Source organism: Ambystoma mexicanum, chromosome 2p (genome assembly GCF_040938575.1).
Source record: "Ambystoma mexicanum isolate Mex_15411 chromosome 2p, UKY_AmexF1_1, whole genome shotgun sequence".
In the NCBI taxonomy this organism is placed as follows: Eukaryota; Metazoa; Chordata; class Amphibia; order Caudata; family Ambystomatidae; genus Ambystoma; species Ambystoma mexicanum.
In genome coordinates this window covers 1,398,350,034-1,398,366,701 of record NC_090923.1, presented here as the reverse complement: position 1 = coordinate 1,398,366,701, position 16,668 = coordinate 1,398,350,034, and the positions used below count along the sequence as shown (strand labels likewise).

At 46.8% G+C, this 16,668-nt stretch overlaps 1 protein-coding gene across 2 annotated transcripts in view; it reads left to right on the top strand.

Annotated features, from left to right (window-relative positions):
• The window catches only part of SMARCC1 (SWI/SNF related BAF chromatin remodeling complex subunit C1), a 1,286,593-nt gene that overhangs the window by 704,375 nt on the left and 565,550 nt on the right, over positions 1 to 16,668 (top strand). For both annotated transcript variants that reach the window (XM_069645843.1, XM_069645841.1), the window contains exon 13: positions 15,115 to 15,152. In XM_069645843.1, coding sequence (XP_069501944.1) covers positions 15,115 to 15,152 — 38 coding nt within the window. The remainder of the gene's footprint in view (positions 1 to 15,114; positions 15,153 to 16,668) is intronic.

Here is a 16,668-nt window from a genome sequence, read left to right as displayed (position 1 = left end):
TAAAAGTGGGAGGGAAGGTAGTATGAACCCCCTTGTTCTATTCAGTTTTTCCTGGTTGACTTGTTGAGGAGGGATATGCTCAGTAAACTAAATGTAACTATATCATTCACAGATCAAGGGGTAGTGTGTTCCCCTCCAGGGATGTGTGCAGCTCGAGCAATGGTAATATTCAATGCAATGGCAAAGGAGGCAGTACTCCCTGGGGTTCCTGTGGTCCCAGACATTTGTCTATGGCATCAAGGTATTAGCAAAAGCAGTGCCTCAAATTGCGACAGTGTTGGCGAGTGCCCAGATTTTTTTTTCCGGATCATGGTGCCACCTGAGATGGTGGCAGGGAAAATATTGTCATTAGATTTGCAAGGACTAGTAGTGTTGGATAAAAGAGTCCTCATTGGAACAGGCCAGAATGCATGAGAGTGGTGGACAGTACTATGTAGAACCAACAGTACAATTAAAGGAAATGACTGAATAATTTGAGGACAGTTAGCAAAATGAGATTATTTTGGAAATCTGAATCCCCTGTGATATCATGGTGCAGTGTAGGAAGGTACAGTGCCCCTCTGATGGCAGTGGTGACCCTGTCTTTATTTTATGAGGACATGCGTTATGTGCCAGCATAATTATGGACTGTTAATCCATATGTTTGGTCACTGAGAGATATGACCCCAGTACAGATTACATTGAAGTCAGATACCTAGCACAATCATCCAGTATGTGGATGATGTGCAGGTATGTAGTGAAAATAAACCGTGCAGGAGGGATTATGTTGCATTCTTGCAATTGCTGGCTCACAAGGGGTACAAGGCAGATAAAAAACTACAATACTGCCAACAGGAGGTACTATACTTGGGACAACTCATTTCTGCAAATGGGAAATATTGCCAGATAGGGTGGCGGCAGTACGCGCCACCCCTAGGCCCAGAATTGTCAAGGAAATGCAGCAGTTTTTGGGCTTATGTAATTGTCGGGCATGGATCCTAGACTACACATCGTACACAAGGCTGCTGTTACAAAGTCTCAGAGAAGGACAGAAGACAAAAAAAGTAAATTAGAATGGACTGACGAAATGAATAGACAATTTGAGGACTTAAGAGAATCTTTTTGCACGGCCCCTGTTTTAGCAACTCTGGATTATAAATAGTTTTATTTATTTTCCCACTCTGAGGAACGGCTCATGCATTGACGGAAGGTGACATACTATATGTTGATGGGTCATCAATAATTGACCAGGAGATGGGACAGAGGCATACAGGGGTGGCATTGGCATGCGATAAAGGGGGGGGGGGAGAAATAGTGAACATCCCTGTAGAAAGCAAGACCATGATTCCGTACACCGCATTGCCCATATTACAACTACCACATGCAAGACTTTCGTGCTGCCTGCTATGGCTCAAGCAATTAGTCTGCTTTAGTAACTTAGTTGCTTTAGTTAGTTAGGGAGGATAGCGCAGGGGCCATCATATCCTACCCATGTTCTTGTTGTAGTCCAGAATGCACTTGAGCTTCTGCACTTGCTGAGGCTGCCCCTGCACAGTGACAAGTGAAGTACTTTTATGTTGATGTTAAAGGTATTTGTACCGCGCACTGTCACCAACGGAATTAGTCCAGAGGTGCTCAGGTGGCTCTGCAAACAAGAAGGCGGTATGGGGTTAGTAGGGTGAAGAGGGAGAAGGAAAGTGATGACCTGTTAACAGCTTCCGTTCGGTTTTCACTGTGATCAGAGTTTGGGTGTGAATATTGGATCGATGTGAATCCTTGTATGCTGTTGGTGTGACTTATGTGTTTGTTTGTTTTTGTGGTGTGGTGAAGACTGTGCGTTTGCTGTGCGAGAAGGTGGTTGTGTGGATTTTTGTGAGTTAATTATACAGACATTTGAGCTTTTGAATAGTACTTAGCATGTGCACATCGCTTCTGTTGCCGAATTGTACTGCCAACCGTTCATCCTACTGCAATGCCATACATGCTCCCTTCTCCAGCTCCTTACACACAAGTTGTCAGGGGAAGCCTTTGCGGTTACTGTGGATTGTACCGCATGCCAGAGTGCCCACATTGTACAATTCCTTGAGTGTAGAAATTCTTTCTACACGCTTTCTACAATTTCTTGTGTCGAAATTGTCCACATACAAATGGTGACCTTTGTGGAACAATGGTGTGGCAAGATCCCAAACCATCTTCTCAGTTATCCCCCAAAGGGCTGTGCAACCCAGAGGGTTTATGCTAGTCTTTTCAAGTTGAGTCCCATGTTGTAGGTATGCCCAGTGGTGCTTTCGCACAACATATACACCTTGATCCCATATCTAGCTCTCTTGCTTGGAATATATTGCTTGACCAGTAGCCGACTTTTGAACAATACCAATTAATCAATGGATATTTTACGGCTAGGTACATGCACCCCTGAAAATCGCTGAGTAAAGTGCTTCAGCAAGGGCTGAATTTTCAATAGCCTATCACAATTTGGGTCCGTTCTGGGTAATGCTGCTGAGCTGTCATTGAAATGCAACATACGTTGTAGTGCCTGGAAACAATTTCTAGCCATTTCTGGAAAAAAGGGGTTGTAAATACTGCTTCAGTAGACCAGAACAGACGGTTTCGGCGCTACTCATGAGCAGAGTGAAACCCTTACATTTTATCTTCTCAACAGTTGTAGTAGGAACCCAAGATTGTGCTCTGGAATGGGGTTTCAGAGTGGGACCCTGTCACCTCAAGAACTGTTCTGCATACAAATTGGCTTGCTCAACTACATCTGAAATGAACCCATTATCCACAAATAAATTGAAATAGTCAATAGGCGGAAAACCATCTGTATTCTCTGGGCACCCTGATGTGCCTCTGTTCACTGAAATAACAGGCTGAGCCATTGCTGGAGGCACCCAGTCACTCATCAGCCATGCCATGACCTGGCACATTCCTTGCATGTCCTGCGTGTTCACCAACCTTGCAGGTAACCTGTGTGGGAAGTGACAGACTAGGTGCATGTACCCATTCATTCTCTTCCTCAACAGGTGAGGAGGTGGAACTAGCCTCAACCGATAACTCACTTCCCGAATCAACTGCCTGCTCACCCTCAGAAGCAGATTCTGTTTCAGATTTTACATCTGGTTCGGTGCCTTGCTCCGCGTCAGACCGCATCAGTAAGGCAAAAGCCTTCTCACTAAACATCGGACGTGAAGCCATGACTATTGTCGCGATTTAAAGTTTTACTGCCCAAAGAACAGACCGACTGAAACAATAAGTATCTTTGCTTCTCAAAGTATGGAAACTAGTAAAGTGGTATTGAATGACAGACCAAGATCACACAATTGCGCCAAAAAGTCCAGAATCTGCTCACAAACTGTAGCAGCCCTCTACAATGTGATGTACTCTCAGCATGCTAAATAAAAAGGAGTACTAATTTGCTAACCCTCACGTGAAATGCAAAGGAACAGCTCATTGCTTACTTAAAAGTGGTTAGACTACTACAACACACCTGCACCTACAGTAAAGAGAACCAAAAATCTAAGCAAGATGTCATTTTCACCTTTACATTACACAAATACAAGTGTGGGGAAGAGGATACAACCCACGCTGACAATTTATAGACCGCCACTGTGCGTTGAACCTTCCACTCCCCCATGGGGTGCAGGTGGATGGGAAATGCAGGTGAGAAGCAACATTGTAATGGATTTGTAGTCCGGTCAGGTGAGGTGATAAGGCAGAGGCGCTCTGGAAGCAGACAGTGAAGATGAGGAAAGTACATGGCAGGCTCTTCAAGACAACAGCTGGCACACTTTCCACACAATCCCCTGCTCATTCACATAGGGTCAGGTGTGAAGGGGGAAGGTCACAAGGACCGAGCGACTCCAAGGGCCAGAAATTGGAATTAAGCTGCAAAATGTGGGGATGTTTTGCAAAGAAATAGACAGCACTGACATATTGAATACATTGACATTCCACCAAAACAAAGTACAATACAGTTGCTAGGAAGTCTCTCACTGTCAACAGATTTAGTCACCATTTTATTATCATGCCACTCGAACCAGTAAGTCCATCAATTATTGAGATAATCCCAGCTTTGATCCCTGGGAAAGGATTGGGACCCTGCTGGGGCTCACTGGACAGCCGCTGGACTTGGACGGACCACCAACATGGGAGATGGGCACGACAGGCCGGGGACATGACCCCACCGACCATCCTAGTGTTCTGACAGGCCTGCGTTACAAGTTTTCCCTACAGGGAGGGATGGGGAACCTGCCATGGCCCCTTTGGACCACTGCTGAACTTTGGGGCGGTTGATCAACAATGGAGACAGGCACACAAGCCTGGGACCATCACCCCAACCATCCTGAAGCTCTGCCTAGACTGCGTTACAGCTCTTTGCTAGGAGAAGGGATGGGCACCCTGGCGGGGCTCCCTGGGACCGCTGCTGAACTTGCGGGCATTCGACCAACAAGGGAGACAGGCGCTCAAGGCCAGAGACATCACCCTCGACTGTCCTGGACCCCTGCGTGGTTTGCATTACAGCTTTGACCCCTGGGAAACGATGGGGACCCTGCCGGGGCTCACTGGGCTGCTGTCGGACTTGGAGACGCTAGAAAAAAATGGTGACTATTCTAATAAAGGGAAGAGCTCCATACCAAGTGTGCATTGCATGCTGACAAGACATACATTACTACCAGTTTCAGAAACTGGTAGTCCTTATGTTTACTAAAGTTTTTTTCATACAAAGCAGCCAACATAATCTATTCAGGGCACACCCATCACTCAACAGATTACCTCTGCACCACTTGTTCCCACCTATACCACTGACACTCCAACCACAGTCCCATCCACTACACTAACAATCTGCCCCCCAATTACAATGCATAATAACAAAAGCACATTTTATACTAATTACATAAACCAGCGCAAGCAACTGTAAAGGAAACAAAAAGCAAATTATCATCTGTACACAGCCCAGCAATAATACATCCAAACTTCAGGCTATTATCTGCAAACCTTTCCCTTCCTTGGGCCAGATACATGAGCCATACCAGTCATCTGCCACCAAGGAAGGGTAAACTTCAAACTGATCGGAAATAGCGAATGAGGCAAATGGGTATATTGAAATCCCCACCACTGAAAACTTTGTCCAGATGGCCTAGTACCAAATTGCCCTCCCAGGAGAACAGCACTGTTCTGCAGACATGGGAGAGGGGCAATTTGTGTCCCGACACTGCAAGTCTGTCCTTGCCCACCACAACTCCCCCCGAGTGGTCCCCACTCCTGCTCACACCGCCAACAATTCAGCCCAGTTACTCACCCCACTAAGAATCCAACCCCCCCCAAATCCCCCCCCCCCAAATCCCCTGTATAATATACTTGGTTGAAAAAGGGCGGATTCACTACTTGCATATCAAAGGAGAAGCTTCAACTGTACTAGACCTGTAAACAGAAAAAAACAAGTGGATCATCAGTGTCAGTCCAGCAAAAACCAAACCAAACTGGCATGATCCCATCTTCAGCTTGCACTACTGAACAGGAGGTAGTCCAAACGTTCATTCCTTCAAAAGGCCCAATGCACACTTATGGTGCTCACATCTGCTGTCAAAATACTGTGCACACGAAGTAAGCACCACACCAATGTGCCATTGCTGGGCGCAGATCCAGTGATCCACACCCAGCAATGCACTTAGTTTTCCTGCAAAGCAGCCAGCATCCTTCTATTCCTGGCCACACTCAATCCAGGTGGGCTAGTGAACCCCACCGCCCAGTGAAACAATTAATTTGCCCCTTCCTAGAGGAAGATTGCCAGATTAGACTAACAATTTGTCCCTAGGGAGGGCTAAATGACATGCCCCATCAATTTGGGGCTGCGGGGGGAGAGGGCCACCACCCCCCTTTTTAGAAAACCCATCCCTGGTGGTCTTGTGCCCTCCTCCGATCCCCCGTTAAAACAAATGTACTCCTTCCTAGGGTCAGATTTCAAGAGTTCACTAGCAGTCTGCCCCCAGGGAGGGCTACATGGCATGCCCCACCTTCCATTTCGGGTGGGTGGGGAGAGGGCCACCCCCTGTCATTTATAGAAAATCCCTGGTGGTCTAGTGTGCCCCCCCACCCACAACAACCCCACCAAAAACACATTACATTTATATATTTTGGTTGCCCCTTCCCTTGGGGCATATGGGCACATTAGTGTGCCCATCTGCCCCCAGGTTGGGCTAAAAGTTGTGGCCCATGCTTTAAGGGCTGGTGGGGGAGAGGGCCGCTTACATAGTAAGCAAACCCCCTTCCCCCCCACCCCCCCAACTGCAAAAACAAATCCGTGGTGCTCTAGTGGCATTGCTGGGCGCGTATCGAGTGATCCGCACTCACCAATGCTTCATGGTAGGTGTCATTGGAAAGGGGAGAGTCTCCCCTTTCCGAGAACACCTCCCTCGATCTAAACTGCACAACAATGCTGGAGATCGACGGAAAACCTACCATCTTATTTGCAGTGGAAAATGGCAGTGGAATTTAAATTTAGTTCCACGTCGGCGTGCATTAGGCACGCTGACATGAAACTGAATTAAATCCAACGCCGGGCCGTGAGGAGGAACCTCCCCCTCCTCACATAGCCCAATGGGTCGGATTTCGAGTTTGTGCAATCGCTGATTTGCAGGGATCACACAAACTGAAGTGCCAAAAAGGTGAGATACTCGTCCTTGGCACTTTGGGGGTTTAAAGAATGCTTAACTAAAACTTTTGTAAATAATTTGTAACTAAAACCTTGAGTGTAAATGTTACTTGGTTATTTGTATTGACTGATTTCATCCGTACAGCTCTACAGCTCACATTTACCCCTCTTGAAATTGGCCTGGCTACTCAGTCACACTACCAACGTGTGTAGTACAGACCTATACCAAAAGGTGGGTTACCTACTACCAAGCAGATAAGTCTTGTGTAGTCTCAGTGTGACTGCACCAATTCTTACGTAACAGCCTCACGGGCCAGGAAGAAAGCTAAAGAACAAGATGGCTAAAGTACAAGCGAAAAACATATGTGGCACGGCCATGTATGAACACTCGCCAAACGTGTTAAGGCTAAAACAAAAAGCACAAAAAAAATTGTAAAAAGTCACTGCTACCACCAGCTTGTCCATTTAGCACACCTAGAGTAACCAAAAATCCTTAGTGTTAGTCTAGGGCAAAAACAAAAGTGCACCCCATTGTACTGCCTTGTACAATGATAAGTTACCACAAGTGATAACAAGTTACTAAAAGTAGTAACCAAGTCGCAATGTTTCCCAGTACAGACAGCCTGACCGAATCATTTTCCCCATAACAGATGAGCAAAAGACAGTGTAGTGAAGTTTAAGGCTTCACTGTATAAAGTACAAGTCAGGATCAAAAATAAAAGCAAAAAGTTTGGGGGGTCTATACAAATGGAAGGAAAGGTGCAGTAAAGCAAAATCTTTACTAAAAGTACCCAAGAAGGGAGGAGGTCTACGTCCCATTCTGGACCTCTGGGGCTCTTAACAAGTTCATGAAGAAAGACAAATTCAGGATGGTGACGTTTAGAGAAATTCTCCACGCTCTTGAATTTCAGGACTGGCAGGTGCCGATAGACCTGCAGGATGCTTATTTCCATGTGCCAATACACCAAAAGCACAGTATGGTCCTAAAGGTTCCTCATAGGGGACAAGCACTAGCAATTCAAGGTTCTGCCATTTGGGTTGACCTCAGCGGTAGTATAGTTTCACCTGAGGACATCCGGGATCCATCTATTCCCATACCTGGATGACTGGTTGATCCAGGGGAGGTTGTAAGCAGGGGTGGAGGGGATTGAGTCAGCAGGGCAGGTTTTCTCATCTGGAAGACACCTACCTGCTACTGGGAGGGATGGGCTTTTCCCTCAACTTGAATCCCATTTGACACCAGTTCAGCACCTCCAGTTCATCGGAGCAGTCCTAGATACTCGGCTAGGGAAGTCTTCCTCCCAAAGAGAGTCAGCAATATAGCCCAGGTGGTACATGTGTTTCAGAACCACAGCACCCTACCAGCCACTTCTTTCCTCTGCCTTTTGGGTCTCATTGCCTCCTATTTTCTTCCTGTGCCAGAGGGCATGCTGCGCATGAGATCCCTCTAGTGGTTGAGGGACCAGTGGTCTCATCATCTGGGTAGCACTCATGGATCACCTGTGCCCAGCCAGTTGGTCTACGAACTTGGCTGGATGAACACGTGCAGCAATCTCATGGAGGACAAACACTTCTGGCCTCAGGCCCGAGTGGTCATGGATGGTCAGCATCCCTCATCTCCACCAGGACCTAGTCTGGTGGAGCACGGACAGCAGCCTCTGTATAGGCAGGCCCTTCTGTCAACCAGCGCCTCGGGTCACCAGCACCATTAACTCTTCCCTAGACTGCTGGGGAACTACTTTGGGCAGCCACTGCGTGTACAAGTTTTGGTCCCGTCAGGAGTAGGCGGCTCACATCAACTGGCTCGAGTTGATATCCATCTGGCTCGGAATGTGTTTACATTGTGACACACAGCACCTTCAGTGCGGTGGCACAGGTAAGTCTTTTAGTTTTCCCAAAGGTTTTAATACCTTCTCTTGTTTAAACTACTGTTTCCAAGAGAACTAAAGTGAAATTGACTTGACTTACATTTGTATCTTCATAGACCCAGCACACACTATCTTACAATAGGGTGCTGGAGGGGTTATTTAGTATCCCTATTATCCATCCACTCATGTAACATTTTTGTTACCCTTTCTACAATTAATGGCTGGTGGCAGTGGTGTTTTTTTTTTTTCTAACATTGAGTATTTCTACCGCAGGCTGTAATTGCAGCTGCAGTAAAGCACCCAAGGGTGCCCATTTTGTCAAAATGGCCCTGGTCTTATTCTTTAGCCATTTCTTGTTGTAAAGGTCCTTCTTGAGATTTACTCAGTGCAACAAGCCAGGTTTTGTCCCTTTGTTCGTTTTGTCTTTGGCTGGGTTCAGTGGTTAAGCCCGCTTCTGGCTCCAGCGTGTCTGGCAAGGTAAGAAGCGAGGGAGGTTACCAAAACTCCCTGTGCTTAGTTTCCTTGGTTACAGGAATGCACCCAAAGGTGATTGGCTGGCTGTCCTTGGAGGACAGCCATCTTGCCGTGAGTGATGCTAGGCTGCGATTGAATGAGAAACCTGCATAAAAGGCGATGTCTTTTATACAGAAGGAAGAGTTCACCACTGGACGAAGGAATCTGAAAAAGAACTTGGAAGAGAAGTTTGCTGAAATTCCTGGACCGTTGCTTTGCCTGGTGAAGCCTTGTTGCAGTGCTGAAGCTCAAATTCGCCTTGACAAGAGAAGTCCTGCAAAGGACGACTTCTTCCCTTGGGTTGGTGGGACCAATCGACCCTGTTAGGCAAAGCTTGTATGCAGTACCCTTTGGGTGCACTACACACAACTCTGACTACAGGTATAGGAAAACCAACCTTTGGTATAAACTTGTACTACATAGTTTTGGTAGCATGTTGACCTTTTTGAGATGGCCCACACACAACCTACACCCTCAAGTGACTTCAATAGCTGGGGTGCTGGGAACATTAATATCTTACTATTAGATATTTTGTAAAAGGTAAAGGTTATTAGAACAAGAGACCACAAATATTCTTAAGCATGCAAATACTTTTGGGTCCCTTAAGTAGTCATTCAGTATAGCAGGCTAAGCCAAAGTCAATGGGTGAAAGTCTTATTCTAGGATGAAGCACTAAAGTATTTGCACAATGTTTTAGAAGTCTTTGAAGAAAAGAAAAATCAAATGTAGGGTCACAAGCTGATTAGACTTGTGTGTAGTAGAAGATGGAAGCAACTCTACAATGAGGTAAATTCTCTCAGACTTAACAGAACCTTTGTATTGAAGAAAAAGTGCAGCAGATGACTTCTATTCCTGTGTAGATCTCACTGTTCCTGAGCTTCAGTCGTGGGGACAAGAGGGAGGACTTCTGGGGACTCCTGGACTGGGACGGTCAAATCTCGCAACCGGCAAACTTCACTTTCAGTGGATGTTCAGTGTTTCAGCTCCTCATCTACCGCAAATAGCAACACCACGGTTCCTGGCTGTCGAGATGGACGTTTTTCTTCTGGGGTCCTGCACTCTGTTGAGGGGGCTCAGGCTCCGTCAGTCCTTCTTCCTGGGAGTCCGGAGGTTCTTTCTGGAGCTCTTGGCCAGCTTAAAAGCAACACACACAATCTGGTGTTCCTCTCCCTGGCTATACAGTTTCCAGCAGCAACTCTGGAAATTCAACCAGCTCCAAGATGGATGTCCAGGTGGCTTACTTTGGAGTTGATTGGTCCCACCAACTCAGGGGAGAAGTCGTCTTTGCAGGGGCTTCTGTCGATGCAAACTTTGCATTTTGGCTCTGCAGCAGGGCTGGGCAAACGGTCCAGGAGTTGCAGCAGGCGTCCTCTTCAAGTTGTTCTTCAGTTCCTTCGTCCAGTGGTAGACTCTGCCTTCCATGCCAAAAGACTCGCCTTTTATTCAGTTCTCTCCCATTAATTCCAGCCTAGCTGTCACTCACCCAGCAGGGTGACTGTCCTTGCCAGACAGTCAGCTGGCCACTCGCACCTAGAGTAACCAAAAATCTCGAAGAAGACTAAGCACAGGGAGTTTCGGGCACTTCCCTCACTTCCTGCCTGCCCCAGGCACTCTGGAGCCAGAGGCTGGCTTCACTCGTGAATCCCGCCAAAGGCAAAGCGAACAATGGGACCAAACCTGGTTTGGCGCTCAGAAGAGTAATCTCAAGAAGGACCTTTCCACAAAGAGATTGTGAAAAAAGACGAGGGCCATTTGGACAAAAATGGCAGCTTGGTTGCTTTACTGCATCTGCAAACGCGGCACGTGGTAAATGCACACAACAGTAGTTAAAACAAAACCACTGCCACCAGCCATTCAGTGAGGAAAGGGTGACATAAAAATGTTACATGAGAAGCTAGACAAAGGGTATGCTAGGTAACCCCTCCAGCACCCTATTGTAAGATAGTGTGTGCTGGGTCTAGAAAGTTACAAATGTAAGTAAAGTCAATTTCACTTTACTGCTCTGGGAAACAGTAGTTCATCCCAGAGAAGGTATTTAAACCTTGGGGAAATCTGAAAGTCTTCTCTGTGCCACTGCACTGAAGGGCCTGTGTAACACAATGTAAAAGATGATGCCTATGGAGTTTGTCGGACTCCACAACCAAAAGAAACGGTGTTCAAAATCACATTAAAATATGAGAGAGTGGGGAAAAAGGTTATCTCTCTCCAGGTTAAAAAAAAGCAAGTACTCCATATCCAGCAAAGTTGCTGGGGGTTTCTAAGGTGGAGGGAATTGGCACATTTGTGAGAATTCTCCCGAACACCAGGAGTCTCCACATGTCCTCCCTCTTGTCCCCATGGCTGAGGCTCAGGAACAGGATCTGCCATACTGCAACAGGAACAGAAGCCAGCTGGAACCAATCTCTTCAGACATAAGGTTCTGTAACTAAGGGGTACCTGCATCTTGCTGTGTAACTTGCTTGCTCTCAGTTGAGACTTGCCTTTGTTACATTTTGCAGAGTTGCTTGCAACTTTGTCCATCACAAGCCTCCCAGCTTGTGGCCCAACAGTGATTTCTTTTTCAACAAAAACTCTTTAACATTGTTCAAGACTTTTTACTTACCTTCAAGAAGAACTCTAGCCCCCCTAGACTTTGCTCCATTGACATTGGCTGTTCTGGCTCCCTGAAGACACTTCTAACCTCTGACTTTGTGTTTTTATCTGTCCCTCCAAAAAGTCTCACATTAATCCTTTCCCCGCTTCACAAGTAAATAATCTAAATTGCATTGGTGGGTTTTAAAGGTGCTTACCTGTTTTAGAAACTTGTTAACCATGGTTCCCCCTTTCCCCTTTGTCTCTAATCTCAGTATTGCTCTAAATGTACCAGTGATATATCAATGTCCACAATGGCTTAGGTATTGAGGTCACCTCATTGCGTAGGAAGTGTCTGTGTGCCATTCCAAATGGGTATCAACTGATTTATTGAAACAGAGTGTGTATTCTGAAGTGTATTGAAGTGTGAAATATTCGCTTCCATCTAGAGAAGGCTTATTCAAACTGACTGTTTAATAAATAATTGTTTAATCAATAAACCTTGAGTGTAAGTGTTATTTGGATACTTGTCACTGTGAAAGTCTGTTAAAATCCTTAAACTCATATTGACCCCTCTTTAGATGAGCCTGGCTGCTCAGTCACTCTACCAACTTGTGTAGTACATGCTGATACCAAAGGTTTGGTTAACTATTGCCAAGAGGACGAGGGTTGTGCAGTCTCCCACAGAGTACTGCATACAATCTTGCCTAACACTCCCGATCTGTGGAAAGGCGATCCTGATTCAGACCAATGGTCTCCTCCCCTCTGCACTCTAGCAGTCGACACTTGAGAGTAGGCTCTGGTAAATGACATGCACCTGGCAGCAATACTCCTCCCGGGTGAATTCAACCTGGAAAAGGACATTTTCGGCAGGCTGGGTGCGGACAACTACGAATGGCACCTTCAGGGGATCTTCGACAGGTGGGGGCCATCCTCAGGTGGACCTCTTTGCCACCTGGTACAGCAGGAGGTGCCCCAGTTTGCATCCTGGCAGGGTCAGGGCAGGGGCTCCTTGGGCGACGCTATGCAGATCCAGTTGAACGACATGAACGTGTATGCCTCCCCTCAGACCCCCCCCTCCCCGTCCACAGGGTAATATGCAAGATTCGGGAGGCCCGGCACCTCTGTATCATTCTTTTAGCTTTGTGGTAGCCAGCAAGACAATGGTTCTCGGACTACTCAGCCTGTCGGATCAGTCCCTGGTGCACCTTCCGCTGCGCCCAGCACACGTACACACTCAGCAGGGAGGGACGGTCATCCACCCTGCCCCCCAGAAGTGTTAGCCGTTGCAGCGTGGTTCCTGAATAAGTCACACTGAGGCATCTGCAGCGGTCACAAGCTAACCTAGACATTATACAGGGGCTAGGAGCGATGCTACCAGGAGCCAGTACAAAAGCAAGTGGACTAGGTATTGTCACAGGGCAGAATCGAGGGACTTGGATCCGTTGACCTGAAAGTTGGACGACGTGTTATCTTCTCGGCACACCTCGCACACTCGGGGGTGAAGGTGGACACATACTCCCCCCCCCCCCCCTCCCCCCCTCTCCCCCCCCCCTGTCCCCTCTGTCCCCCCCTATCTGGTGTCTATTGGAGCCTACAGGAACTCTGAGGAGGCAGTATTTTCATCTTCTGATCCGGTGGTTAAAACACTTGGCGGGCCTGACCAGGCTTTATCCGCCCATCAAGAACCACTCACGGTGTGGAACGTGGTCTTGGGCACCCTGGCGCATAAACATTTGAACCTATGGTGTCGGCGGACATCTGGCTAGTCACCATCAAAGCAGCCATCCTGGTGGGCCTTACCTTGGTCTGCCGGATCAGTGAAATTCAGGCGCTGGTGGCTTCAGAGGCTTATACTACTTTCCATAAGGACAACGTGGTGCTTAGAACTCACCCTGCATTCTTACCCAAGGTTGTATCCTCTTTCCACCTGAATGAGGAGATAGTGCTACCACCTTTCTTTGCAGACCCAAAGGATGACGATCGGAGGGTATTGTACTGTCTGGACGTAAGGCGTGTGCTGAAATACTACCTTGAAAGGACCAAAAGGTTCTGCAAATCAGACGCTCTTTGTCACCTGGGTCAAAGCCGGTCTGTCAGGTCTCCAAGGCTTAAATAGCAAGGTGGTTGGTTACAGCTATCAAGGAGTTGTATGAGGGGCAGCACAAACCTCTTCCAGAAAATCTGCATGCCCATGCAATCGGAGCTAAAGCGGTTGCGTTCCAGAGGCACGTGCCATTGCTGGTTATCAGCAAGGCGGCTACATGGGCTACACCCTCGGCCTTCTGCAAGCGCTACTGCTTGGATGCTTGCTCCAGGTCAGACTCTGCATTTGGTCAGGCAGTGTTAGGAACTTGTTTTCCAAAGAGAGCACCTCTACACCCTAGTGCTACATTCCATTTTACTTGCCCATAGAGTATGGAGGAAAGGGGACGGGACGTAGGCGTAATTAATTATAAGTTACTCACCGTAGTGACTAATGTACTCCTAGTCCCCTTTCCTTCTTTCGCCCCATCAGCTTTCCCCTTAATTATACTGGTGTCATTAGATAATGTTAATATTGTTGATGCGTCAAAGGGGTCTGAGTGGCACCAGTTGGTGGAGTCAGTGGAGCATATGCTCCCAGGGCCTTACCCCTGCGCGCCTCTAAATTTAAAGGGGAAGATGACTTTTCTTTTGATAAAGATTGTCTCCCGTCCCTAGCTAAGGGCACCCATACAATATGGAGAAAAGGGGACTATGGACTAGGAGTATGTTAGTCACTACAGTGAGTAACTTCTAATTTACTCAGTGGGCTCCCTCCTTTGGAACATCCTCCCTCTTCTACGTCTTGAGCAGGACCTCCTTAAGTTCTGGAAAAGCCTTGCAACCTTTCTCTTTAACTCTTCCGTCTCCTCCTCTCTTCGCTGCTAATCATACAGTAGCGAGACTGGTGTGCAGGGGCCTTCTGTATCCTCAGGCCCTGACCCTCCCACATCGCTCATCCCAGCCACTGTTTATTTACTGCTCTTACTTGGCTTTCCCAAGGGAGGTTGCACTTACGTTCTTCTCTTCTTAGCACTTCACCCCGAGCACTTCAGAAGTACCACAGCACCAATCGCTTAAACGCCTGCACCTGCGCTGGCACGTTCTGAACATTCACAAGGCCTAGTAGGTTTGTCTCTCCTCCCTGTTAGTCTCACTATTTGTTTGTACTATTAATTCAATTATTTATCTTTGTTGTAATTCATTGGCTTCCTCCCCTGCCCCCACCCTGTCGCCCTATGGGCACTTTGAAACAGTTTTACTAATTGTATAAGCGCCCAACAAATGACCAGTAAATAGAGTCCAGTTCTTACTTACTGCCCAGCACACTACCACTGTGAGCTAGGTTAGTTGTTGGTGTAAACCTTGTCTGGTCCACTGAAGTTGGCTTGTCAATTTCTTGCCACAATATCTCCATTTATCAATTCTTGTTGTAGTTGTGTAGTCTGCAGGAGCTTGTAAGTAATCTTCCATGAACTAAAATTGTTTCTTTCTTTTTATTTAAAGATGAGCAGGAAGAGGAGACTGTGGCTGCAAGTGGAAAGGTAAGAAAGGTTTGACTGTTTAAAATAATTAAACAAATGTCTTTTTTCCTTTTAATAATTTCCAAGCCAAGAATGAATTTGGATTCCAGGGAAATTCATTTTGTTTGAACCAAATGTGATTTCAATTAAAAAAAAAAATTTGTTTTTATAAATGTTGAACACTTTGCCAAGTAGTTAATGGTTGGCATGAAGCAATGACACTTTAAGCAAGAGCTTGAACGCCCCCATTCATGGCATTCAATACTATTTGCACTCGTGATGAGCTACCATGCTTTTGAATGAATGAGGCGGTGGATAATTCTGTTGTAGTACTGGTGGGGCTGCACACCTGGCGAGAACCATCCATTGCACCAAATACCTTGTAACTGAAGTTGGAAAGTAGAAGGGTGCCAAGGCTAGTATGCTGGAATTGCTTGGTGGTTTGGGGAACCCCTCATCTGGGATTTTAGGGCTTTCTGTAATGTAACCATATGTGTGCAGTGCAAACTAAGGCCCAAGGGCATCTATGCACTAGAGAAAGAGAGAGAGGATGACGAACTAACCTACTGCAAGGTCAAAAAATAAAGGCAGGCTCAGAACAGGAAAGTCTTCAGTCTTTCGGAACCCAAGAGAGCAAGACAAGAAAAAGCCCTTTACCTCCATCTCACCCCCATCCAAACCACCCACCCACCCCGGCCCCGCACTCAGAAGTCTGGGCTCTACTAACTGTGAAGCAGAGCGAATTATTCTGACTCTGCATAAAGGTCAGTTTTTCTTGAAGATATCCTGCTCCCACAGAATGAACTGCCCGCTGAACAATGCAGAGCACCATAAATTTGATGCAGCTGCTAACCAGGAGCCAGTGTAGTTGTGAGAAGATCCTGAGCATGGGCCAAACAAGTAGAACCAAGGGCTGTGCGGTGGCATTTTGGACTATTTAGAGCCGCTGAATTAGAAATGCTGATTGTCCCAAGTAAAATCTGTTAAAATAATCTGGGGGCCCTAGAATAGATGCTGCCACCACTCAGACATGGGATCCCAGGGGAAGGAAAGGTAAAGGTTTTTTGAATTTTTTTCATTTTAAAAATAGCTGCTTTGCACATGGAGATCTGCAATTCTCGGTAGCCAGAGGGAAGGAGATTTACTCCTAGGCTCTCTACTGATTTACCTGGTGCAGGACATCATCCTGGTTATTCAGGCCAGAACTCTGTTGCCCTCTAAGTCTCAGTTCCTGTGGGCCTTGCTACCATAATCCGTTTTTGTTACTATTAAGTTGAAGAAAATGATCGGCCCTCTAGCTTATAGCTGACAAGACAGTGGGGGGAGGGGGAGGAAGAGGTTGGAGATTCCAGTCGTAAAATCAGCTGGGTGTCGGCAGAGGTATAAAAACACACCTCCTGCTCATGAAGCAGATCTGCTAGCGGCCAGAGATAAAGGTTAAAAAGAAGTGGAGACAGAAGACTCCTGAGGGTTCCCACAGGAGAGAGCAACAGGAGAAGAGAAAAAAGGAGCCAGAGATGTCTGGGTGCGGTCAGAA